This window comes from Papio anubis, chromosome 10 (assembly GCF_008728515.1).
Source record: "Papio anubis isolate 15944 chromosome 10, Panubis1.0, whole genome shotgun sequence".
Lineage (NCBI taxonomy): Eukaryota > Metazoa > Chordata > Mammalia > Primates > Cercopithecidae > Papio > Papio anubis.
The window spans coordinates 102,855,073-102,881,420 of record NC_044985.1 but is presented as its reverse complement, the minus strand read 5'-3'; the positions used below and the strand labels follow the sequence as shown (position 1 = coordinate 102,881,420).

The following is a 26,348-nucleotide window of genomic DNA, read 5'->3' as shown; positions in this document are numbered from 1 at the left end:
AGTCATAGGCTTCAATCCCTGCTTTTCAGCCACTAGCAAGTTGTTCATCTTCTCTGAACTTCAATATCTTCATTTGTAAAATGTGGCCGTTTTGAGTTTGAATTAGATAATGCAAGTAGAACAAGTAGTACAATAATATCTAATAACTCCAATATTCAGGAATATAAGTACCAATAAAATGGTACCTATTGTATTAATAGAATTTGGATGAGAATTTTTAAGCCTTTTTATTTCTCATCTTTTCATTTCTACCTTTATTGGATTTGTAGAATCTATTACAGTCAAATCATATAGTTTGGTGTTGTGGTGGTGATGTTTTTTGTTTGCCTTTAACACACTTGCCTTTACTTGTTTTGACAGAAGGGATCCTAATTCATTCAGCTTTCCCGAATGTCGTATAAAAACACATAACACATGTTCATGTTCCTAGTTGTTTCTACATATTCTCTGCTCTTTTAAATGTGTAATATAGAAGCAAGTAATTATTTAGCAGTTCCGATGGCTTTGCATCATTTTGGCATTCATAGCAAGCCCTCGTTACTGAGATATTTGCGGCCCCTCTTTAACATGGTCAGTCAGGGTTCCTCGGTATTCTGTTGATGTCACCATTTTAGCTACCCTTCTCTGCATATTGACCTATCCCTTTGCAACTTCATATTGTCGCTTTTAACAGTGTTTCCAACTTAAAACCCCCTATTTGACTCTTCAAAAGGCTAGACTCCCCACCCCCAGTTTGACACCAACAGGCAGGCTGTGGGATGTGCACCGGGTTGATACAGAACCCAGCTCCACCAAGCTGAAAGGGCGCGTCGCCTGGGCCAGGGTGGGGCACCAGGTTATGAGCGGCCTCCTGCCTTTTGGGTTTGCTTCCCCGCAGGGGACACCGTAGGCGGCTGTGCGGTCCGGTCACTGCCCCCCGCCCCTCGCGTCCGGCCGCGCCGTGGGTTGCGGTCTCCGTGGGGGTGGCAGCTCCTGTCCGGGAGGTTTGCGCCTGGCGGGGCACCCCAGAGCCGCGAAGAGCCGGTAGGCGAGGCCAGGGCGGGGTGGGGCGCGTCCAGGCGGGGAGGGCAAACTCGGGCAGCGCAGGGGGCGCAGAGGGCAGCGGGCGGGCGGACGCGCGGCGGAGGCGCTAGCGGGACTAGGGCTGGCTAGTGCCGGGGCCGCCCGCCCGAGGGGGAGGAGGCTGTGTTGCCCTTGCTGCAGGTTCGCTGTCGAGCGCACAGGAGGCAGGGACATGGGTAGGGTGCGGTCTGCGCGGGGCCCGAGCCCGGATCTCTTCCATTTCCCCTCTCACTCGGCCCCGGGCCGCGCCGCAGACGGCAGCAGCTCCCGCTCCGCCCGAGCCGCCTGACCGCCGGGCCGGGGTGCTAACCGCGGGGCCCTGCAGCCCGCCGGCCCGGCCAGCCCAGCCCAGCCCGGCGGCCCGCAGCCCCGCCGCCCGCCGCCCCCCGCCGCCGCCGCGTTGCCAAAACAAACGGGCCGGCCTATTTATTGGCGGCCGGCGAGCCCGGCAGCTCAGAGTCGAGGCGCCGAGGGGGACAGCGCGCCGCCACCAGCTCGGGCCCCGGGCCCCCGCCCCGCACTTGAGTCCCGCCGGCCCTGGCCGCACCGTGCCGCCCATGGCGCCCCCGCCTGGAGCCCCCCGGAGCCACCCGGACGCCTGAGCCCCCGCAGCGCTCCCGTCGACTCGCCTGCCCATCAGCCCACCAGGAGCCCTCGCCCGCCGCTTCCCCGGGTTCCCTGGCCATGTCTCCCGCCCGGCTCCGGCCCCGACTGCACTTCTGCCTGCTCCTGTTGCTGCTGCTGGTGGTGCCGGCGGCATGGGGCTGCGGGCCGGGCCGGGTGGTGGGCAGCCGCCGGCGACCGCCGCGCAAACTCGTGCCGCTCGCCTACAAGCAGTTCAGCCCCAACGTGCCCGAGAAGACCCTGGGCGCCAGCGGACGCTATGAAGGCAAGATCGCTCGCAGCTCCGAGCGCTTCAAGGAGCTCACCCCCAATTACAATCCAGACATCATCTTCAAGGACGAGGAGAATACAGGCGCCGACCGCCTCATGACCCAGGTGAGCGCGATCCGCCCTACCAGCGCGCCGCCGCCGAAGCACCGCCACCTGCCCGGCCCTACCCACCCCCTGGCACCTTTTCTCGACTGGCTGGCACTCTCCCTGGCACCTGCCCCTCTCGCCAAGCCCCGCTGCCTCCTGCCCACGATGGGCTGGCCAGGGGTCCAGGCAGGAGTGTCGGCATCCCCAAGCCCGGCGGAGACTGCTAGAAGAGCTCCTCGCTGCCAAGCCCCACAGCCCAGCAGGTTGGCGGCGGCTCCTCTGCCCCAAAGTACTGGCAGCTCAGCCAGACGCGGCACCCGGAGGTACCTCTACCCGGCTGCCTCCTGCGCCTCCGGGACCCACGCAGTCCTTCCCGGCCTAACCTTCTGCACAGCTGTGCCCCTTTCATTTTGAAACCTTTCGGCATCCCTGAGGCAAAGAATCTCTTGATGCGTAGGGGCACCACGGTCTTTCCTCCCTGTGCGCTCTTGGTTCTATGCGCTGCCCCCTCCAGGAGCAGCGTCCGTCCCGGCTGGGTCTGGGGTTAAGAACAGCGAGGAAGAGTTGAATGGGGAGGCGGAGGTGGGAAAGGGAACCCGCTCAGCGAGCCCACGTGTCTGTTCGGAGAGCTGAGGGGTGCTACTGCGGTGGAAGGGTAGGTTATTGGGGTCTTTGGGCTCTGGGACTGAGCTTAGGGGATTCCTGGGCTTGGTGGTGGAAGAGAGGGGCTGAGATGCCGAAGGAGGCAGGGAACAGGGCTGACGCTAGTCTCTGCATGCTGGGAGCAGGACCCGCGCTCCACCCAAGCTTAGAGGCGCAAACTTCCTTCCCTGCAGCCAGGTCCGCGAGGGGAGAGACCTTCACCCCCTTCCTCCGGGGTCTCCCGAGGCTTCCTCCTGAAAGCAGGCCCCTGACTTTCTAGATCCGTTGGGAAGAGCAGCTAGACTCAGGGCCCTCAGCATGCACCCTGGCGCCGGGGCTGGCCGGCCGGTGTCGGGGCCGAAGGTTGGCTGGTGGCCGGGCCGGGCCGGGCGCCGAGGAATGCAGATAAGGATCCGGGCCACGGGCTGGGCAATCATTGACAGCGCACGCCCGGGCTCTGGACCCGAGAGGGGGCGGTGGCAGTGAGGGAGAGAGGCGGGGAACCAGGGCTGCAGGCGGGCATAGGTGGGGGGCTAGAAGCCTGACAGCAGGGTCTACAAAGGAGCAAGCGGAACTCCCTCCCCGGGCAGTAAGCACCCCCAGCCAGGCTGTGCACCAGCGAGGACCTGCAAGGCCCTGGGTTGTAGCTACTATTGGCTCCTAGGAGGCTGAGTCCAAGGGTCTGTGAGGCCCAGGCTCTGCAGGGTGGGGGTAGGTTGAGACTTGGGCTGCCCACACTGGTTGGCGCCTTGAATCTCAGAGTCGAGGACTGGTGGAAGGGCCTTTCCCCTCAGGCCAAGGCCTCCGCCTCAGCTTCTCAGAGTCAGCCGCACAGTCCCTTGGGCTCTCAGGACCCAGGCACACCAGGAGGCAGCAACCAGGGATGGCCGCTTGGGTCCTTCCCCCAGGGCACGGCTCTACTCCAACTCCACATGAGGAGGGTGGTGGAGCTGGCTCCCTGAGATCAGAAGCTTGGTTTATGGAGTTCCTTCCCACGGTATAGGGGCGGGCCACCGGTGCAGAGGTCCTGGAGGTCTGGGATTGTCAGCCCCTTATGCGCCTTGCAGAGGAAGACGCTGCATGTGGCCCGGCATTGGGCGGCCCTGGCGCTAGTCCACCGGTTTCTGGTTCCCTGGCCCTGTCATCTCTAGCGGGGGTGTGGGCCGGTTTGGGATTATAAGAGGTTCCCGGCAGGAGTCCTCGTGATGCTCGAGGGATCCAGGCAGGCCGGCGATTCCCCTCCAACACACCCCCTGAAGCTGCTGAGACAGCTCTGCACCTGCCGCGCCTCCAGAGCCCGTCGTTCCCAGGCCTCAGCCCTGAGGCTGCGGTGACACCTACTGGGCACCTCGGGCCTTGCACGCCTCGCAGGCCCGCCGCAGGCAGTCGACTCCGCTGCCACTCATCCCTCCCGGCCGCTGGCTGGCCCTCCTGCTGGAGGCACAGAGGGACCGGGCGCTGAAAGGTGTAGTCCTGTCTGTGGAGGGATGGATACCCGGAGCTGAAGACAGCACAGGGAGGCAGGGGACCTCTACCTACCAGAGAAGGCGCCGCCAGGGCGCTTGCCTCCATGCCTCCTCCAGATTTGTGATACCGTCGTGCGGTCTAGATCCCTGGGGGAGGCTGTATGCTAGGGAGGGAGCACTTCAGGGCCCTCTGTTCCTAAGGGAGAGGGACAGCACCCTCCTGGGCTTCCAGCTCCCGTGGGTGTGGCGGGAGAGTTCTGGGCGAGGCTGCGCCTACACCTGCACCTCGGCAGTCTCCTCCCGCCGATTTCGCTCCAGCTGATTTCGCGCACATTCCTCTCCCAGCGCTGTAAGGACCGGCTGAACTCGCTGGCTATCTCCGTGATGAACCAGTGGCCCGGTGTGAAGCTGCGGGTGACTGAGGGCTGGGACGAAGACGGCCACCACTCAGAGGAGTCCCTGCATTATGAGGGCCGCGCGGTGGACATCACCACATCAGACCGCGACCGCAATAAGTATGGACTGCTGGCGCGCTTGGCAGTGGAGGCCGGCTTTGACTGGGTGTATTACGAGTCAAAGGCCCACGTGCATTGCTCCGTCAAGTCCGGTGAGCCGCCGCCGGGGGGCTGGGCCCGGGGCCGGGGCCGGGGCCGCAGGGCGTGGGCAGGAGGCCTAGTGCCAAGAAGGTGAAGAGGCCCGCCCAGGGATGGAGGCAGGGATCCGGGGGAAGAGGACATCGGCGGCGCTCTCCAACGCTACTCCTGACCTTGACTGCCTGCTCATCCCATGCCTGGTAGTGTCATGGTAGGAGCCTAGGGAGATAGGGCCCTGTCCCAGGGCTGCTGGGTGCTGACCTGGTGGCCCACAGTCCAGAGCCTGCCACAGGAGGTGCAAGACAGAGCAAGCTGGACAGATGGAGGAAGCCAGGCTGCCAGAAAAGGCCTCCCCACCCCACCTGGTGCAGAGTAAGGCGGGTGGTGGGGCCAGGGGCTGGGATATGCCCAGACACCTGCATGCCTGACCAGGAGCCCAGAGGCTCCGAACCCATCACCCAGCTGCAGGTCAGCCCTCCCTGGGGCGCAGGCGTCCCCAAACTCAAACTCTGCCCCTCATGCCCTGAAGCTGGACATTTCAGGGCAAAGCCAGCCAGGAGAGCCAGACTAAACAAAGTGGACTCAATAAAGTGGATTTTCCCAGATTGGCCGCATTGTTGATCAGAATCGGCAGGCACTGGGGCCTCACCCCTCCCTCAAGTCTTGTCAGCACCCTGTCAACTACACCAAACCCAGCCATGGAGGCTCCAAATGGTTCCTGTGTGGCTTCCAGCCTAGCCCCATCTGGCTGCCGGCTCAGCCCTTCACACTGGCAGCATGTAGTAGTCGCACTCTCATAGACCTGCACACTGAGCCCAGGCCCACATGTTGATATTCCTGACCCTACCCTGACCCACAACCACACCCTGAACCTTCCACTCAGTACTTCCCTGCCAACTGTGTCTACTGCAAGCCCCATCCACCCTTCACTGCAAACACCAGTCCACGACAGCCACTTCTGTTCATTACTCCTGATCCCCAAACACTGTTCTCCAGCTCACTTGCTGATGCCCCAATGTCCTGTCCCTGCACAGGGACTCAGCACATGAACTGAAGATGGTGACTGTGTCCTCGCCCCTGGCTTGCTCCTGACCCAACCATTCACTCTGAGGCTGCCCAGGAGTCTGCCTTCGCCCCACTGGGTGGGCTTCTCCCATATCCCTACGTTCAAAGGGCCAGCTCTGTTACAGAACCTGGGGAATCAGCCTGAGAGGGCAATTTTTGGGGAGTGTCTGAGCAAGGGGTGAGAAATAACAAAACATCTAGGCCTCGGAGGAGCTAAGCAACCTCCCGCTCCATGAGGCAGCCCTTTCCTTCTCATCCACTGGGTCTTGGAGCCCTACTGTGCTCCTCTCGTTGGCAAAGTATTAGGCTGGGGAGGAGGGGGCAGAAGATCATATTGGAGTGAGGGGATGGGGGGCAGTGAAGTGTGGGTTCAAGCCTGCATAGGAAGTGGGGGGCAGGAGCCAGGATATGGTGACAGGGGCTCTCTGGGAGCAAGAGGAGCTCTGGCTGGCTGGGGTGGCCAAGGGAGGATCGTTGTGACCGGGAGGCCGAGCTACACAGCAGTAACACCTTCATGTCCCTTTCTCCCACAGAGCACTCGGCTGCAGCCAAGACGGGCGGCTGCTTCCCTGCCGGAGCCCAGGTACGCCTGGAGAGTGGGGCGCGTGTGGCCTTGTCAGCTGTGAGGCCGGGAGACCGCGTGCTGGCCATGGGGGAGGACGGGAGCCCCACCTTCAGTGATGTGCTCATTTTCCTGGACCGCGAGCCCCACAGGCTAAGAGCCTTCCAGGTCATCGAGACTCAGGACCCCCCACGCCGCCTGGCACTCACACCCGCTCACCTGCTCTTTACAGCTGACAATCACACGGAGCCGGCGGCCCGCTTCCGGGCCACATTTGCCAGCCACGTGCAGCCTGGCCAGTATGTGCTGGTGGCTGGGGTGCCAGGCCTGCAGCCTGCCCGCGTGGCAGCTGTCTCTACACACGTGGCCCTTGGGGCCTATGCCCCACTCACAAGGCACGGGACACTGGTGGTGGAAGATGTGGTGGCATCCTGCTTCGCGGCCGTGGCTGACCACCACCTGGCTCAGTTGGCCTTCTGGCCCCTGAGACTCTTTCACAGCTTGGCGTGGGGCAGCTGGACCCCTGGGGAGGGTGTGCATTGGTACCCCCAGCTGCTCTACCGCCTGGGGCGTCTCCTGCTAGAAGAGGGCAGCTTCCACCCACTGGGCATGTCCGGGGCAGGGAGCTGAAAGGACTCCACCGCTGCCCTCCTGGAACTGCTGTACTGGGTCCAGAAGCCTCTCGGCCAGGAGGGAGCTGGCCCTGGAAGGGACCTGTGCTGGGGTGCACTGGCTCCTGCCATCTCCTCTGCCATGGAGATACATCATTGAGACTTGATTGGGCAACACCAGGGTTCCCCACCCCCGCCGTGGTGTAGTCATAGAGCTGCAAGCTGAGCTGGTGAGGGGGTGGTTGTTGACCCCTCTATCCTAGAGACCTTGAGGCTGGCACGGCGACTCCCAACTCAGCCTGCTCTCACTATGAGTTTTCATACTCTGCCTCCCCCATTGGGGAGGGCCCATTCCATCTGTCTTAGGCCCCTTTGGGTGGGCTTGCACCTCAGTTGATGCTGCTAAATTCCCTGGGAGCCAGCATGGAGCTGGCTGGACCCAATGCTGTCCAGAACTGGGAAGGCCACAGGGGTGGGGCAGCCATCCCGGCCATTCTGAGGTATGACATTCTTCCCCGGCCACACTCCTCAAGACACATCCAGAGACTGTTGCTGTCAGTGGGCAGAGTTCTGTGTTCTGGCCAATGTGACCATAGTGCCGGGGACTGGGGGAAGTGGGCTGGATGTGCTTGCCACCCCCTGGGCTAAGCTCCCTCTTCTGCTGAACCATGATCCCCACCCCTTCCGCTGGTCAGTCTCCCATACCTTATTTATTGGCGCGGAGGGGGAAGCCCATGGGAGAATTCTGGGGATGTTTTGGTCTTTTCTTCCTTTTGTAATAAAAATTATTTAAGTTGTTAGAGCCACAGAGTCCAAGATGCTGAGAGGGGACAATTCACGGATAGTTTGGAGCCCTGGAAGGGTATGTCCAGGGTTTTCTTCCCTCCTCAGAGAGGCCTGGCTCACCTTCCTCCAAGGACAGAAACTCCAGGCCTCCCACCCTCCCTGCAGGTCTATTCCCACCCAGTAGCTCTGCAAAGCCCCTACAGAGAGCTGTGCTCTGCGCAGGGCAGGGCCTTTACACACTGACCTCACCGTTTACCCCAAACAAGGATGGATCCGAGAGAGAACAGAGATGACTAGTCCATGGTCACCTCACTCATCTATAATCATGCCCTTGTGCTGTTGGGGCCTGGGCTTCTGACTCTTCCCTGTTGGTAATGGACCACAGTGTGAAAAGATTCTGTAAAATTCACATCTATCTTGTAGACTATTCTGACTTCTTGGACAGGTCAGAGATCTCTAATCCAGCAGTTCTGAAACGTCAGGATCACCTAGGAAGCTTGTTTAAAGATGATTCCTGGCCCCACTTCCAGGATTCCACTTTTTTTTTTTTTTTTTTTTTTTTTGGAGATGGAGTCTCACTCTGTTGGTCAGGATGGAGTGCAGTGGCACAATCTCGGCTCACTGCAAGTTCCGCCTCCTGGGTTCACACCATTCTCCTGCCTCAGCCTCCCAACTAGCTGGGACTACAGGTGCCTGCCGCCATGCCTGGCTAATTCTTTTTTGTATTTTTACTAAAGACGGGGTTTCACCATGTGAGCCAGGATGATCTTGATCTCCTGTCCTCGTGATCCACCCACCTTGGCCTCCCAAAGTGCTGGGATTACAGGCGTGAGCCACTGTGCCCAGCCCAGGATTCCACTTTAATAGATCCAGTGCAAGGCCCAGGAGCTTAGTTTTGTAAACACCCCAAACATGGCAGATGGTCCATGGGCCACACTCAAGAACTACTGCTTAGTCCAGAGGAGGCCTGGTTTACTGCCAAGACAGCATGACCCCCTTCTTTACTTTCCCTCCATCCCTCCATCCCAAGGCAAATTTTTCTATACTCACTACAGATAAACTGAGGTTCTAGGTCCAGTGATACAAAATTTTCAGGAGTTTTGTGAGTCAGTTGAAATAGGCACAGTGGCCATAGAACACTGGAAATTGGCAGAGACTACAAATTAGGGTTTCCCCCCACCTTGGGGAGCTAGTTGTTGAAGTGTGCCACTGCCCAGGCTCTGTCCTCTTACACAGATGACTGTGTTGAAAGTGGTGGGGATGACTGTTCAGACTCTTAGCTTATCCTCTCCTCACATCCATTGAAGAAAATGCCAGAGAAAACCATTATTCTGTGGTCCGTGTCATCTGGAGAAATCGGGCTCCACTGGCTGTATTGATAATTTCTATCATTTAATGATGACTAACCCTTGCTAGGCATCATTCTAGATCTTTACATTCAGTAGCTCATTTAATACTCATAATGACCATACGTGGTGTGTACTTCATTTAATATTACTACTTTCCAGAAGAGAACACAGAAGCACAGGGAGGTTAAGAAACTTGCCCAAGATTACACAGCAAACAACAGAAGCAGAATTTGAATCCTTCCAGACTGGCTCTTGTGCACATTGTTTTTACCCCCAAGCTTTTCCTCTGGGGAACTCGGGTTCTCTCTGGAAGGTCACACTCAGCATCTGAGGTCTGGAAATCTGCTTTGTCAACACATCTAGAGTGGACCCATCTCTCTGTGGCAGACTCTTACTGACCAGGCTCACAGGGACCAAAATGTTCATGAACTCATTCACAGTGAGAAATATCAGGCCTAGGTCAAGATGCTCTTGTCCATTCATTCACACATTCTCTCCCTGTAGACATTCTACCTGGGAGAGCAGATTGCAGTGACAAGTTGTTGGTGAGTGTGGATGCATGCAGTGGATGACTCCCCAGGTCATGGGGGAAGGAGTGGGGGGGCCGCCTCTCCTACTGGGGTTGGGCACACGTGGTCCAGCAGACAGTCATTTGGTGTCCCTAGACCTTTCTGTTCTAGATAGGCCTCCTCAGGGAACAAATTCATTTTTCAGACAAAGATTTCAAAGATTTCAAAGACAAAGAACTTTGTATGAATTCAGTCCCTCAAAAGAACAAATTTGGGGTGGGAATGGGACCCTACAGCTTTTCCTGGAATCCTGGGCCCAGATATGAAGAAACAAGGAGACAGCCTGGAGATCATCTTTCGTGTCTGCAGTGTGGTGGCCCAAATCTCTCCCATCCTCCGTACAGTGCCGAGACGCAGAGGAGGGTCATTTGCACTGCCCAGACCCAGGCAGTGCAGATCCAACGCCTCCTTCTCCACTTGGGCCCAAGCCTAGCCCCAAAGGCTGCTGCATCCACAACTGTGACGTTCGCTCATAGTCAATGCTTATTTTATTTTTTTTATTTTTTGAGACAGGGTCTCATTCTGTCACCCAGGCTGGAGAGCAGTGGCATGATCTCAGTTCACTGCAGCCTCTGCCTTAGGTTCAAGCAATTCTCCTGCCTCAGCCTCGCAAGTAGCTGGGATTACAGATGCATGCCACCAAACCCAGTTAATTTTTTGCATTTTTAGTAGAGATGGGGTTTTGCCATGTTGGCCAGGCTGGTCTCAAATTCCTGGCCTCAAGTGATCTGCCCACCTCAGCCTCCCAAAGTGCTGAGATTACAGATATGAGCCGCCGCGGTTGGCCAATCTCATAGTGTTAATGGATGCCACTCCATGTCAGGCACTGTGCCCAAGTTGGGGGAAAGAGGCAGTGCCTGTCTTCAGTGAACTCCTAAGTTGGGAGGGAGAAGTGTGGGAGACAGGGATATCCACATGGTGCAGCAACTGCTGTGGCTGACATCCTTACAGTGGCTACCGAAGCACCATGGAGTGGCTGGTGACTAGGAAGACTTCCTGAAGGCGATGACGCTACAACATGGGGCAAGAAGGAGTTTGCCTGGCAGGCATGTGGAAGAGATCCAGGCTAAGGACATAGTTAAATCAAAGGTTTGGGGGCTTGCAGGCTTAGAGGAACCACCATTAGGCCAGCATGGTAAAGTTATGTGGGTCACGTGGGCTTGGCAAAAACCAAAGTGGAGAGAGAGGCAGGAGGCAGATGACACACAGCCTGTGTTGCATGCAATAGGACTCAATCCTGGGGGCCCTCAAACAGGGGAAGCTCATGACTAGGTTGCTTCCAAAAGCTCATCTGGCTACAGTATGGAAGGCAGACCAGAGGAAACAATCGTGGAAGCACTACTGGGAAGTTGGTGTCCTAGACTAGGGAAGTGGCTCTAGGGTCATAAAGAAGGTGACGGATTGTAGACACTTAGGCAATAGAGTGGCCAGGATGGAAGCCAGGGTTGGATGAGCCAGGGGGATGAGAAAAGGGCCCAGGTCAACTTTGGGGGTTTTAAATAGGAAATCCAACTCCCCCACCCACAGCATCCTTGACCTTGGACCTTGGTCTTCTTTGGCCTTAGTGGCTGCACCTGTAAGGGTGATGTCCAGGGCTTTCCTGTAGAGATATCCTCTCTCCCTGTCATCCAAGGGTCTACTTGGGTTCAGGGGACCCTCCAAGCACCTGTTCTGTCTGTCTGCCTCTCTGCTCTGTCTTGGAAATGTATGGGAAAGAAATTCAGAGTAGCCTCTGATATCCCAGTCCAGGCAAAATGCAAGACCTGTGCCTAAGTCCACAGGTCCCTGGGAGGACGTGGAGTGTCAGGGTCTAGGAGTCACAATGGGGGAACTTCCTGGCTGCGAGGCCTCTGGAGCTGCCTGGGCCAGTTACCTTCTATAGAAGCTCACTGCACCCTGGTTCCCCTATCTGGCTGTGCTGGGGCCTCTCCGTAAGTACTCTTCCTCAGGCGGGCCTTGCAGCCTCCTCTTTTTTGTTTGGAAAGCCCCAGTCACTGCTTGCATGGCTCTTTGGAAGCCCTGCAGGCCTGCACTCAGCCATCTTCCCTAAGACACACAGGGCTCAGGATAGAATGGCTTCTGACAGTGAGTGGTCTTGTGTTGGAAAGGGCTGAACCCAATGCACAAGGCCTTTAGACAGCAGAGCCTACTGCTAGCACCTATGCCACCTGTGTGGGAACTGGAAATAGGAGCCCTCCATTGAAATATTTAGTAAGAAGTGCTCCCTCAGGGACACTCAACTAGAAAAGGCAGCTCTCCTGGTCTGGTGCCCGGAGCAGGAAGTCCATTTAGAAGAGACTAGTGCAGGGTATATGCTGGGACTTTCAGAGTGTGTCTGGATTGCAGTCCCCCTGCTGGCTCAACCTAGAGCCCTGTGCAGTGTACAACTTTTACAACCATCAATTCTGGTCCTGGTGGGCCTGGGCTTCTGCCAGGCTCAGCAGATTCTGCCAGGGATGAAGATTCAGACAGAAGCTCCACACGGTGTGACGCCAGAGGAAGTGCAGAGCGATTAGACAGGACTAGGGGCAGGATGCGCAATGCTCAGAGACTTCCTGGGGCTGGTGTTGATCTGGGTCTTCAGGGGTATGAGTGACTTGGGCAAGGGCAGGTGGGTGGATCATCAGGAGCAGATGTACAGAGGGGAAGTTCAGGGCATGCCCAGGGATTGGGAGCCAGTGTAGTTGGGGCTAGAAGTTTGAGGAGGGGAGACTTCAAAATGGGAGGTGGGGAAGGGAAATGCTGTATCCCATGGCAGGAATGGAGTTGAGGGCCTGGAGGGAAATGCCCCAGCAGGTAGTGCCCTAAAGAGGACTGGGCTCCCACAATGGAGGACTTCTCTGGAGAACACAGACCCAGCGTCCCACCTTGGGGGCGCCCCTTCAGGACAAACCTCCTTGGCAGGGTAGGTGGTGGCACCTTCCCAGCCTGTGCCCTCTGGTCCCTGGGTGGTTGTGCCTTCTGGGGCTTGGCCCCACCTCCCACACCTCAGCCTGGTTCTCAAAGCCTCTTTGTTTCACGGGGCCAAGTGGTGGCCGGCTCGGATCTGATAAGGCTCAGTTGGGTAGATATAGCGCCGCCCTGTGTGCCTCACTGGCCTGAGTCACACCTGCCACCTGGCACGCATGCACATCCCATCCACCCCAGCTGGGCCTTCTGCCCAGGCAGGGTCAGGGTTTGACTTCTGGGCTGGCCTTCCCTGCAGCCTATTTAAGAGCTCTCTCATCCGTGTGGGGAAGCAGAATTGGGGAATTATTACCCCCATTTCAGAGATAAATAAACCAAGGCCCCAAGAGGGAAAATGCCTTGCCCACAGCCATATCTTCCATAATCTATTATGCACCTACTATGGATTAGGTGTGCTATGTGTGATATTCACATGTCTTTTTTCATCCTAACAGTGTGTGACATGAGGTTGTTCCTAATTCCTGCTTTGCAGATGAAGAAACAGAGGCCCAGAGAGGTGAAGTCATTTTCTTAAAAATCAAACATTAGCAGAGTTCAGACAAGATCCCAGGTCTCCCACAGCAGCAAACCAAGAGGATGGGAGGGACATACTCCTCACCTCAGCCTAAAGGACTGATGAACTTGGTAGTAACCAGAACCCTGTTAGAGAAGGGAGTTCTGGAGGAATAATGTTCTAGGTGCTGTGAGGGGATCCAGGATAGGGTTGGGTTGGAGGGACGGTCAAAATATGTCCACAAATTCTTTGACACTTCTCCTGTAGAGATGCTGGGTCTACCTCAAATCTGGTCTGAGGCTAGGTCAGAAAGGCCATGCAGCTTCTGCCTGGTTCTACACTAAGACTGCCATGCTGGAGAGTGTGTGCACCTAACCTATAGAGAGGTGTTCCAGTCCATGGTCCAATTGACACCCCAGCTAACAGCCAGAGCCAATTGTCAGCCATGGGAGTGCACCATCTTGGACATTCAGCCCAGCCGGGCCTTCAGATGGCTGCAACCCTGGCCAAAGTCTGAATGCAACCGCATGAGAGACCCCAAGCTAGAACTACATGGCCAAGCTGCTTCTGAATTCCTGACTCACAAAACCACAAAATAAAATGGCTGTTTGGAACCTTGACATTTTGGAGTAACTCCTTACACAGCGATAGTAACCAGGACAAAGGGCAAAGAGGGAATGTGGACTAATGAAGGTCTCCTGAGGCTTTCCAGAGCCTCAAAACACAATTTGGCACAAAGGCTTTTAAAAATGGAGACTGCATGAGCCTGGAGGAGGTGTGGCCTAACCCTTTGTCATCTGAAGAGGCAGCACAAGAAAACTATGAAATGGAATAAACTTGGGGCAGATGGAGATGGTGACAAAGGGGAGGATTGAATGAGCACATCTCCCCACATTCAGTTGATTGAAAAAATCAACTGTACATCTGCCTTTCTGGCAGTACCGCCACAGAAGCGAGGAGCTTTGCAGTGATTCTAGAAGAAAGGAAGCTCGTGGATACAAGCTTGTGGTTAGCAAGAAGTTATACATGGTCAATTGGAGAGAAATGTGATTAGAGATTTTTAAAACCCAAACGTTAAATGTTGAAGAAAGTGCTCGAGGGTTGCAGCCAGAGCTGGGAATTGGATTGGACATGTCTGTGGACCGTTGCTAGCCACATTTGCTCAGAATGTCCCTGCAAGCAGAAAATGCAGGACCTCAGCAAGAAAGTTCTGAAAGTACCCTGTTCCCCTAGCAAACTCCAGGTGTATTTGCATCTGGCTTCTGCACACACCTCTGAATGGCTGACTTAGGAAAACTCAGAGGAAAGGAATCAGGTAGATGATAGGGAATGGGTGTGGCTTGGGAGAGTGGTTGGGAGTGTAGGGGTGAAAAGGATAGTGTGAGGACAGAGTTCTTGGTTTCGACCTATTAATCCTAGAGAAGCAAAAGATGGGGATGATCAGAATCTAAAAAGAGAGAGAAATAGCAATTTTATAGTGGATAATCCCAGCAGATACCACTTTAGCCAGTTATCAAGCTAGCATCACTGATAATGCATATCAACACTATGATATAGTGCTCTGAGAAGGGCATATCACCTCTGTGTTACCCTCACTCTAATCATGAGAAATCATGACACAAACCCAGAATTAACCTTTTACAAAATAACTGACAGTACTCTTGAAAACAGTTAAGTCATGAAAGGCAAGGAAAGACTCAGGACACAGTGAAGGATACTAAGTAGGCATGAAAACTAACTGCCAAGTGGGATCCTCAACTACTGGAACAGGAATAGAACACTAACGGACAAACTTGAGATATCTAAATGCCATACTTTTGTTAATAGCATTTGTGTATCAAGGTTAATTTCCTGGTTTTGTTCTATGGTCATGTAAGATGTTAACATAAGGGAAAGGTGGGAGAAGTGTTTATGAAAACTGTCTGTATTATTTTCGTGACACTTTGGTACATCTAAAATTAGCTCCGCTGGAGTGGTGGCTCACTCCTGTAATCCCAGCACTTTGAGAGGTCGAGGCGGGAAGATCGCTTGAGCCCAGTAGTTGAATACCAGCCTGGGCAACATGGTGAAACTCCATCTTCACAACGAAAGTACAAAAAAAATTAGTCTGGCATAGTGGCACGCACCTGTAGTCCCAGCTACTGGTGGTGGCAGATTGGGTGGGGGTTGGGGGGTGATGTGGGAGGATTGCTTGAACCCAGGAGGTCAAGGCTGCAGTGAGCCATAATTGTGCCACTGTACTCCAGCCTGGGCAACAGAACAAAACCCTATCTTGGTAACAATAATAATAATTTTAAAAAGAAAAATAATAAAATTAACTCAAAAATTTTAAAATGCAAAAATAACTAACAAACACAGAAAACTAACAAACACAGAATCTTATGGACCAGTCAAAGGTGGGCTCTCTTACCATACCTGAGTCCAGGCTGACTTCCACACTGAGGAAGGCCAGCCACACTGAGCTGGTGGTCATATCATAACACCTTCATTTGAGAGAGGGCTCTAGTCAGAAATGGAGTGGAAAAAGGTGTGAGGAATTAAGTAAGATGGAAAGTCACAGAATAACAGTGTTCTTCATTTACTCACAACCTGTAATGAACCAGGCACTGTGCTAAGTTTCTTAATTCTTTTGTCTCCCATAAACCTCATAACCTTTGAGGTAGCAGTTATAGGTTTGCCTGTTTACAGATGAGGAACCTGGTTCTTACAGAAATGAAGGAAAATATTATACAGTTGATAGCTGATGGTGTTGGGATTCAAATTCCAGTTTGCTTGGCTCCAGAGTCTTTTTCCTAGCCACTCCACTGTACTGTCTTCTCGGGGGTGTTGTCATTCAGTTCAGACCTCGGGATTTCTGCGTTAGGGTAAGTGGAGAAAGAGGCGATAGAAGGTTGGAGGAAGGAGAAAGGGGGATGGCCTGGCCAGCGGGAGCTGTCCGTGGTGCTGGTCATAGAACCAGCTGGAGACTGTGTAGGTGAAAGCAGCAAGGAGAGCTACCACAGAGAAGGAGCAATGTTTAGACTAGAAGAAAACAAGTAGTTAGCTGTGTTCACAATTCCTTCCCCAGTGAGGAGGATCAAGAAGGGGAAAGATTTCAAGTTGAAATAAACAACCATATATACAGTAGCCAATAAGGTAGGGATTTGCCCTTAGGTGTGACTTGCACCTAGTACAGTATGGCTGTACTGGTTGTTTATATCTGGAAATACTTTGGTGCCAGTGGTAAACAGTCACTTACTGAGCCCTACATTGCCCTGGACGCTCTTCCAGTCCCCTCCCTAAACTACTCATGCTTCCTTATGACCCTGGCACAATGTGGGCTTCCAGGACCCTGGCTCTGGCTCTAAGGCCAACTGGTGTCCAGCTCACAGGTCCATTCTCATGCTCATAGGTGCACACACCTTACCAATTGTTACGTATTTTGATTACAATCCTGTTTGTTCCCATTTTACAGATGAGGAAAGTCAGGTTTAGGGAGTTTAACCGTTTTCCTGACATTGCTCAGCTATTAAAAGCTGGAACCAGGACTTGAACTTGAGTTTTCTGAGATTAGACTTCATGTCATTTTTCCTCCATCCTCCTACTATTAGCTTGTATGTCTTTCTACTCTGTGGTGGGGACAATGAATAGAGGGAGAAAGTTATCTATGGGGCCTGAGTTTTCATAGGAGAGTTAGAAAATCCTGGCTGGGCCGGGTGCAGTGGCTCACGCCTGTAATCCCAGCACTTTGGGAGGCCAAGGCTGGTGGATCACGAGGTCAGGAGATGGAGACCATCCTGGCAAACACGGTGAAACCCCGTCTCTATTAAAAATACAAAAAATTAGCTGGGCGTGGTGGCAGGCACCTGTAGTCCCAGCTACTCGGGAGGCTGAGGCAGGAGAATGGCATGAACCCGGGAGGCAGAGCTTGCAGTGAGCCGAGATCGCGCCACAGCACTCCAGCCTGGGTGAGAGAGCGAGACTCTGTCTCAAAAAATAAATAAAATAAAATAAAATAAAATAAAATAAAAAGAAAATTCTGGCTGGGCGTGGTGGCTCACTCCTGTAATCCCAGCACTTTGGGAGGCCGAGGTGGGCGGATCACGAGGTCAGGAGATGGAGACCATCCTGGCTAACACGGTGAAACCCTGTCTCTACTAAAAATACAAAAAAAAATTAGCCGGATGTGGTGGCGGTCTCCTGTAGTCCCAGCTACTCAGGGAGCTGAAGCAGGAGAATGCTGTGAATCCAGGAGGCGGGGCTTGCAGTGAGCCGAGATCGTACCACTGCACTCCAGCTTGGGCAGTGCAGTGCAGGAGAGCAAGACTCCGTTTCAAAAAAAAAAAAAAAAAAAAAAAAGAACAAAAGAAAAAGAAAATCCTGTAGGAGTCCCAAGCAGAAAGGAATGCTTTCCTTTAAATTTTCTTGCCATTTGGCAGTCTATCCCCAAACCCTGCCAGTTTTGGGCCCCAGCAGCCCTTTTAGACTGGAGTTGCAACCAGTCTCTTAACACTTTCCAATACCAGTAGCTGCAGGGGACCATGACCCTCTAATGCAGAGAATGTCCTCTGTCTGCTCCTAGATCCAGCCCTAAACTACCCAGTGGCCCTCTTAGCTACAGCCTTTTCTCGCTCTCTATCCCCCACTCCAGACTGGGCTGAGAATACTTACCCCACTCATTTCTGAGGACAGGAGCTTCTGTGGGAGTGCCTACCTTTTCTTTTTTTGTTTGTTTGTTTGTTTGTTTGTTTGTTTTCGGTATACCTTTACATTTTATTTTATTTTGTTTATTTTTTTTATTATACTTTAAGTACTAGGGTACATGTTCACAATGTGCGGGTTTGTTACATAGGTGTACATGTGCCATGTTGGTTTGCTGCACCCATCAACTGTCATTTACATTAGGTATTTCTCCTAATGCTATCCCTCCCCCAGCCCCGCATCCCCCGACCGGCCCCAGTGTGTGATGTTCCCCACCCTATGTCCATGTGTTCTCATTGTTCAACTCCCACCTGTGAGTGAGAACTTGCAGTGTTTGGTTTTCTGTCCTTGTTATAGTTTGCTTATAATGATGGTTTCCAACTTCATCCATGTCCCTGCAAAGGACATGAACTCATCCTTTTTTATGAGGAGAGCCCACCTTTTCACCTCCATCCCTCAAGTACAACTTGAATGCAAACTGATTCCAGAACCAACACTCAAAATGGAGTCAGAATCTCAGGACGGAGAGAGGCAGGAGAGGGCTTTCTAAGTGCTGGATCTGGGTGGACTTGTAACTGAATAGCAAGGCACCCTGGTGTCTCCTTTTGTCTTTCTCCATCCAGAGCAGCAAGGTAGCCTCCTTCTTGGAGAAACAAAGCAGGAGGATGTGGAGATGGCAAAAATTTCCCACTTCTCCAGCATGCAGCAGAGAGGCTGGATGCTTGTAGGAGGCGCAGGTGTGCAGAAGGCTGAGTGGCTTACCTACAGAGATCTCCCATTTAGTGAATGTTCTCTCTCTCTCTCTATCTCTCTATCTGTCTCTCTCTCTCTCCCTCCCTCCCTCTCTCTCTCTCTGTCTCTCTCTCTGTCTCTCTCTCTCTCTCCCTCCCTCTCTCTCTCTCTCTCTGTGTGAGAGAGAGATTTTGTTGATTGCCTACCACATGTCAAGTACTTTACACATACCTTATCACTCAATTTTCCCACCTGCCTTCTCAGAATTATCCCCAGGTAACAGATGAGGAAACTGAAGCTCAGAGAGGTCATGTGACTTGCCCGAGGTCATGTGACTTTCCCAAGGTCACACAGACAGTTAGTAATAGAGTGGGGATTAATCTCAGGTCTGCCTGATTTCCCAGCCCAGGGTCTTCTCTATATGATGGAGGGCATAGGGGTGTGGGAAGATACCTGGGAAAAAGAAGCTTAGAAAATGTATTTTTTTTGTATGTGTGTCGAAGTTCAAATCATGGAGTGTGCTTTTACCTTTATTATTCCTCACCCCAGCTTCCAGGCCAGGAAGATCTGAGGCCATCTCCCTTCCATCCTTCCTCCCTTCTCCTACATACTGATAATCAGTTTCCTGTATCATCACCCAGTCTTGAATCCATGATCTTTTTTTTTTTTTTTTTTTTTTTCTTTCTTTTTTTTTTTTTTTTTTTTTTTTTTGAGATAGAGTCTCCCTCTGTCACCCAGGCTGGAGAGCAGTGGTGCGATCTCAGCTTACTGCAACCTCCACCTTCCAGGTTCGAGCAATTCTCCTGCTTCAGCCTCTCGAGTAACTGGGATTACAGGCATGAGCCACCATGCCCGACTAATTTTTATGTTTTTAGTAGAGGCAGGGTTTCACCCTGTTGGTCAGGCTAGTCTTGAACTCCTGACCAAACTCCTGATCCACTAGCCTCAGCCTCCCAAAGAGTGGGCATTACAGGTGTGAGCTACCACACTTGGCTGCCTCCCCCATGATCTATTTTTGGGTTGAGGGAGAATATGATCAACAGGTCCCAGTACCCATTATTCCACTGGTTCTGGGCTCCAGGAAAGGGAGAGTTTCAAAGCAAACCCAGCTTCCTCTTTTCCCTCCTCAGGCTCAATCCGTTGTGAAGCCTCTTTCCCTGTGTGTGCCTCCCTGGGCAAAGTCCAGCACGCAGGCTTCTCCCTGGGAGTCCACCGATGTCAGTTGCGGTCACTAGGCATCAGGGCTTCTAGGTGGCAGCTAGACACCTATAGAAGCAGAGCCTACAGGGGCCCTGTTAAGAGGAGGAACCATCCCCTTTAATTTTTCCAAACCCAGAATCCACCATTGAGCAGGCAAGAACTCTGGAAGGAGGCTCCCCACTGAAGAGGCACAAGGACACCTTTAGCATGAGCTGTTCTTCCTCCTTGGGGTTTTCCCACTGAGATTCCTGGGGCCAACACAAAACCCTGCCCCCAAAGTCCCAATTTCTTTTTTTTTTTGAGACGGAGTCTGGCTCTGTTGCCCAGGCTGGAGTGCAGTGGCCGGATCTCAGCTCACTGCAAGCCCCGCCTCCCGGGTTCACGCCATTCTCCTGCCTCAGCCTCCCGAGTAGCTGGGAGTACAGGCGCCCGCCACCTCGCCCGGCTAATTTTTTTTGTATTTTTAGTAGAGACGGGGTTTCACCATGTTAGCCAGGATGGTCTCGATCTCCTGACCTCGTGATCCGCCCGTCTCGGCCTCTCAAAGTGCTGGGATTACAGGCTTGAGCCACCGCGCCCGCCCCCCCAATTTCTTTTTATCCTAAAAGTGAACCAGTTCCTTTCCTTGTCCCTAAGGTCTAGCTGAGTCAGGCTGACCATTTCAAAAAGAATTTGGGGAAAAACAAAAAGGAAATCATTATAGAAACTACAAACAGCGTAAAAGTCGTCATGGCCAAAGTGCAGGTTTCAGATTCTGAGAATCCCGTTAAAACCAGTGAAAAGCTCACTGAGTTCCACATTCTTTGATTCCCGGAAAACTACTAATCATGCTGGCGTAATTTGCCTGCCCCTTCCCTCCAGCCCTGCCAGTCTCTGGCCATGTGATCTCCCAGGCCAGCTCAGGTCACTTTGTCATCTCAGTCCATCTTTCACCTTTCACAAGTCAACTCCAACTCTCCCAAAATGATAGCTTATCTTCTGTGTTTACCCCTCCACTCACTAAGCTCTCTCCGTCTAGTCACGTTCCCCCTTCCATCTGAAAGGAAACCGGTTGGCTGTCTTGGGGAGCAAAATATCCTTAGTTACCCAAGAGTAACTTGGAGACTTTCAGCTTCACGTACTAAGGAGTCTTCACAAAATGGGACCCTTCCTCCAACACACATGCCAGCAAATGAACCAACGGGCTTCCAAAAGTCTACATTATGTATAATAATTCCTTTATACGTTAACCTTCCGATCCCTTCAAAAGAGTTGTTTTTCTTGTTGCTGAGCAAGAAGAAATGCCGGAAGAAAACGCAGAGGACACCTTCCCTGTCATCAGCAAAAGGGATCTATTTGCAAAGCAATATTCAAATAAGAAATAACTGCGGGCTGCTTTTAAGTTAACAATTGCAATCACAGGGAATGAGGTTCTGTCTCTATGCGTGTCAGAGTGCCAAGCCCACCGAGGAGCTTCCTGAGAATTTGGTCGTCAATTAAAGTCATGATTGCTGGAACGTCACGACAACTAGGGGGCTCTACATTACCATGTCGCGACAGGTAGAAGCCCACAGTTACTGCCAGCAGGAAAAATCAGGGAATCAAAACTGAATACAGAAAATAAACTTGGGCGGCGCATTCGCCTTCTACGAATCTTGCCTCACTCGGGCTGCCGTCGTTGCCCTGGGATATCTGAAGACGCCGTTTCCTGCGCGTCCTGTGTCTATGGAGACGGCAATATGGCGGCGATGTAAGTTCTGAGCGTTAGTCCCAGGGTCCCAGGGTCCCAGGGTCCCAGGGTCCCAGGGTCCTAGGGAGCGGCGCGAGTGGCCAGGGAAGGTGTCTGCCCCGGGAGACCCTATCCTTCGGGAAATCGTGGCCAGAGGTGCCCTCCATGCTCTTCAGAGAGCCCCATGGGACTGAGTCTTGGGCGCGATCAATCAGACTAAAGATCCCGAAGAGAAAGGAGAGACAGCTCTAAGTGTATTTTGTCCCCCTTTGTTTCATCTATTTCTTTCTCCCTCGACTCTATACGACGACCTGCCACTTTTTCTAGTGGTTATCTTGGAGATTTTTAGATCAGCAATTAGGCAAATAAAGGAAGCTCATGATACATATTTTCAAAGTTCTCGAAATTGGAAACTTCAATTTAAAACAAAACAAATTCAAAACAAAACAAAAAAACCTCTCTTGCCCAGTCTCTTCACAACGACTGCAGATGTGTGAGTCTTTTGGAAGAATAGTGCAGGCTAGTGGGGAAGTTATGGTTGTTAATTACTATAACATAGATTTGTTTAGTGCTTTTTCAAATCCTGTTTCATTCGAGCTGCACATCAACTTTGTGAAATCGTCAGGATAACCCACATTTTACAGGCGAGGAGACTGAGGCTCCAGGAGATGGAGAAATTTGCCTATCCCCGTAGAGTCTGAGAAGATGCTGGCATCCAGCTTCCCTTGCCCTGGGACCACTTCCCTAGCCCTATGACATGGGTTGGACCAGCTTTCTACCCCATCATCTCTCATCTCTTCTATGCACTCTCTGGAATAGTTTCATGTGTTGAGTGGAGACTTTTTCAGAGCTCTGAGGCAGGAGCTGTCTGTACAATCCCCTGAGGTCAGAGGCATTAATGAGTCAGGGCAGGGCTGCAAGACCATCCCGTGGCAGAGAAGTAATGGACTCTCTCTGTGTCTCCTCAGCTTACATTTTCTTTGACTTCATCTGAACATCCAGTTCACAGTTGGAGGTAGGAGCCTTGCCTGCCTTGTCTGATGCCTAGCACAGTACCTGGTACATAATAGGCACTTAGCAAGTGCTTTGTGAATGAACGAATGACTGAATCTAGATAGTCCCCTCCAGAGGGTTTAGACATGTTGCCAACTAGGAAAACCAGGGTCAACAGAACCTTCCACTTTGGAAGGGTGATGCTGGGTGGTGGGGGAGGGACAAGAGAGTGTCTGATGGAACTGTATAAATTCCTAAAGGGTGATCTTAAAATTGCTAAATCTGAATACATTAAAATAAGGAACTGAACGACAAACTTGAAAAAGGATCATTTTAGGTCAAATAAATGGGTAAGTCACACGTAATCATAAACTGTTGTAAGAATTAAAATACCTGTAAGGGAGAATTGCTTGAACCCGGGAGGTGGAGGTTACAGTGAGCTGAGATCTTGCCAGTCTGGGCAGGAGAGTAAGACTCTGTGTCAAATAAATAAATAAACAAACAAACAAATAAATAAGGGCAACAGAGTGAGACTCTGTCTCAAATAAATAAATAAATAAATAAATAAAATAAAATCCCTGTAAGGACCTTACAACACTGCCTGCCATGTAGGTTCTCAGTACATGTTAATAGACATTATTATTTTTGAGATTGTTATTTGAAGAAGAGGGGGAGGATACTGAGTAGTTTGAAAAATATACAAATGTTCAAAAAAGGTATTAAAGTGATGCTGTCCAATGTGGTAGCCAATAGCCATTTGTAGTTATTTGGCACTTAAAATATGGGTAGTCCAAATTGAGATGTGCTATAAGTGTAAAATGCACACCAGATTTCAAAGACTTAATACAAAATACGAAAGTAAAGTATCTAAATAATTTATTGATTATTTACATATTGATTTATATATCGATTTACATATCGATTATTTACATATTGATATTTACATATCGATTACATATTCAATGTAGTATTTTTGATATGATAAGTTAAATAAAATATATCATTATAATTAATTTTACCTGTGTCTTTTCACTTTTTTAATGTGGCTACTAGAATGTTTTAAAGTACACATGTGGATTGCATTATATTTTGGGGAGCAGTGCCATGTTCTGTGATGTCATGGATGATGGCTTCGTATCAACTGTAAAGGGAAATCAGAGATGAACCATTTGTGGTAAGTCATTATAGGGATCTGCAAACCACTTCCACATGTGCTTGAGTGGAGCTGGCTTAGTCTTGGTGTGTGAGTGTGAAAATTGCTGTCCTCTTATAGAGGTAACAAAGTCACACTTGAGTGTGTGTGCTAAGGGAAGCCAGCTAAAGGAAGAGGGGATTCAAGGTGATGGAGCCAGAGCTAGTCTGAGATACTTTGTGTCCCTTAGATCGAGGTCAAGCATCCTCTTGAGCATTTGGTGAAAACTGTGGCCATTCCCCCTGGAAAACAGACATGTATGCATACATAGCATCTGGCATATCCTTTACATATGTGTCACATATATTTGCATATGATTTCAGCTACAGTCATCAGGGATCCTGCTGCTCTAGAGATGGATTGACTTATGCTTTCATTGATCTATTTCAGTGATGTTTACCTTAACAGGTTGTAGACTGGTGGAGGAAACCCAGAAGGTAGAGAATCCGTCAGTCTCATTTGCCTCTTCTTTCCCCCTTATTCCTCTTCTCACAAGAGGCAAGAGCGTTCAGAGGAAACAAGCAGAGAGTAAAAGCCAGATAAAGGTAATGCACACACTTCAGTAACACCCACTGGAGCTTGCTGAGCAGTGCCAAGAGTGGCCACGGAGGGGCATAGTGGGGTGGGCCTTGTTCCCAAGTCTCTCTTTGGAGTGCCTTTCCTGATGGTGAGTCCCTAGGCTCCCAGGCAAAGCCCTGGATCTCGTGTACAGCCTCATTCCTCATGGTGCCACCTAGCACCTGTTGCCAGAGCTGGAAAGCAGACCCTTTCCTCCATGACAAGGATGGCTATGAGAGTCTCCTCCCTCAGCCTCTCTTTCTCATGTCACTCCTGTCTCCCCCACCCTCTGCTCTCTTCCCAGCTCCATACTCAGAGTGCTCCCTTTGGACTGTGTCCCAAGGGCCTGATGCTTACACAGGCTCCAAGCTCCATCATGAGGTCCAGGAACAGCAGGGACCACACCGTGAACTCTGGCGGATCCTGCCTGAGTACCAGCACGGTGGCCATCCCCGCCATCAATGACAGCAGTGCAGCCATGAGTGCCTGCAGCACCATCAGTGCCCGGGTAAGGATACAGCCAGGGCAGGCAGAGCAGGGTGTAGCAGGGCCAGGGCAGGGCATGGGGGGCAGGGCACTGGGGTGGGAATCTGAGAGGCCCTGACTCTTCCCTATGCATCTTAGCACTAGACCCTGTCTAGACTTCCCTTGTCACCTTTTTTCCACTCAGGAAAGAAAATATTACATTGGCCATTGAATACACTCAGTAAATATTGAAACTGAGAATGTAAGCTCCAAGAGAAAAGGGATTTGTCAGTCCTGTTCACCATTGTAGCACCAAGCACACTGGAGTGCTGGGAGCAGTGAGTGCCTGAGAGGCCGTGGGATAGGAGAGTGCCAGAGAGGAATGAGTCAGAGGCTGGTTGGATAGCCAGGATTTCTCTTTCCTCAGAAAGTTCTTCTGGCCTTGACCCCTAGGACTTTGTGTTTGACCAATAATGTATGGATGCTGTTTACTTTTTGCAACTCTTTGTAGTTCTCTCTATGTGATGATGCAGCTGTCCAGGGGTGTGACTATGGGTATGGCTTTGTGTATGATACAGTGTGTGTCTGTGTTGTGTGGTATACAGTGCCTAGCTCCTTAGACGTGCTGCCCTTGCCTCCCTGTGAATGGAGGGTCGTGTTTTAGAAGACATCTCTGTCCTCAGTGCCATTCCGGGCCTGTTTGCCCTTGGATTTACTCACTGCCCTTCCCTGCTCTGCTCTGAGCCAGTAGGAGATTGGAAAGTGGGAGGAAGGGAGAAGCCAGGGCGTTTCTCTTCCTCTCTCTGCTGTTCACCGTGTCTCTGTCAGCAGCTGCCTTTCCCCTGTGGCTCCAGTTCCCATCAGACAGGCCTCAAGGCTGTATTGACTCCACCACTTCTCACCTAGGTGTGGTGGCAGCTTCTTGATGTTGCCAACTCCCAGGTTCCCTCACTACCCATGGTTATGCAGTAAATTCCCTGGTTTTTGTTGTTGTTTGTTTGTTTTTTTCTTTTTTCGAGACAGAGTCTTGCCCTGTCACCTGGGCTGGAGTGCGATGGCGCAATCTCGGCTCACTGCAACTTCTTCTTCCTAGGTTTAAGCGGTTCTGCTGCCTCAGCCTCCCGAGTAGCTGGGATTACAGGTTCCTGCCACCATGCCCGTCTAATTTTTTGTATTTTTAGTAGAGACAGGGGTTTCACTATGTTGGCCAGGCTGGTGTTGAACTCCTGACCTTGTGATCTGCCCACCTCGGCCTCCCAAAGTGCTGGGATTATAGGCGTGAGCCATTGCGCCCGGCCACAGTAAATTCTCTGTTTTAAACATTCAGAGTGGCTTTTGTTTTCTTACCTGGACATTGGCTGATGCACCAACTGATATTTATAGTAAATTACCTCCCATAATCCATGTCACCTTTCTTCCATAGGTGACTCAGGAAAGAAAATAGTATGTTGGCCATCAGACACACTCAGTAAATATTGAAACTGAGAATGTAAGCTCCAAGAGAAAAGGGATTTGTTGGTCCTGTTCATCATTGTAGTCCCATAGCTAGCACAGTGTCCGGTGCATTATAGGTACTCAAAAAATATCTGTTGAATAGATGACTATATCCTTATATTATGCAACAATATAAAAGCAATACTTGGTCAAAGATTTAAAAAATGGTGGCCGGGCATG

General features: G+C 51.8%; 2 protein-coding genes across 8 annotated transcripts in view; both read left to right on the top strand.

The window, feature by feature from the left end:
* The first annotated feature begins 1,152 nt into the window (after window positions 1–1,152).
* IHH (Indian hedgehog signaling molecule) lies at window positions 1,153–7,784 on the top strand. Its single transcript, XM_017947005.3, has 3 exons — window positions 1,153–2,061; window positions 4,497–4,758; window positions 6,343–7,784. Exons 1-3 carry the CDS (start codon window positions 1,747–1,749, stop codon window positions 6,999–7,001), a joined length of 1,236 nt encoding a protein of 411 aa, XP_017802494.3. The 5' UTR covers window positions 1,153–1,746; the 3' UTR covers window positions 7,002–7,784.
* Window positions 7,785–20,303: 12,519 nt separating this feature from the next.
* Window positions 20,304–26,348, top strand: part of CFAP65 (cilia and flagella associated protein 65) — a 40,703-nt gene continuing 34,658 nt past the window's right edge. For 2 of the 7 annotated variants that reach the window (XM_017947000.3, XM_017946998.3), the window contains exons 1-5: window positions 20,309–21,487; window positions 22,435–22,481; window positions 23,513–23,633; window positions 24,042–24,196; window positions 24,514–24,717. In XM_017947000.3, the coding sequence (XP_017802489.2) occupies window positions 24,044–24,196; window positions 24,514–24,717 (357 nt within the window). In that variant the 5' untranslated portion in view covers window positions 20,309–21,487; window positions 22,435–22,481; window positions 23,513–23,633; window positions 24,042–24,043. The other 5 variants (XR_635809.4, XM_017947002.3, XM_009183106.4 and 2 more) reach the window with 5 other exon arrangements.

Bases quoted from the DNA above. Each gene is read 5' to 3' on its own strand.
- IHH (XM_017947005.3), top strand. From the start codon at position 1,747: ATGTCTCCCGCCCGGCTCCGGCCCCGACTGCACTTCTGCCTGCTCCTG. The intron at 2,062-4,496 runs GTGAGCGCGATC...TTCCTCTCCCAG, and splicing joins CCGACCGCCTCATGACCCAG to CGCTGTAAGGACCGGCTGAA. The intron at 4,759-6,342 runs GTGAGCCGCCGC...TTTCTCCCACAG, and splicing joins GCATTGCTCCGTCAAGTCCG to AGCACTCGGCTGCAGCCAAG.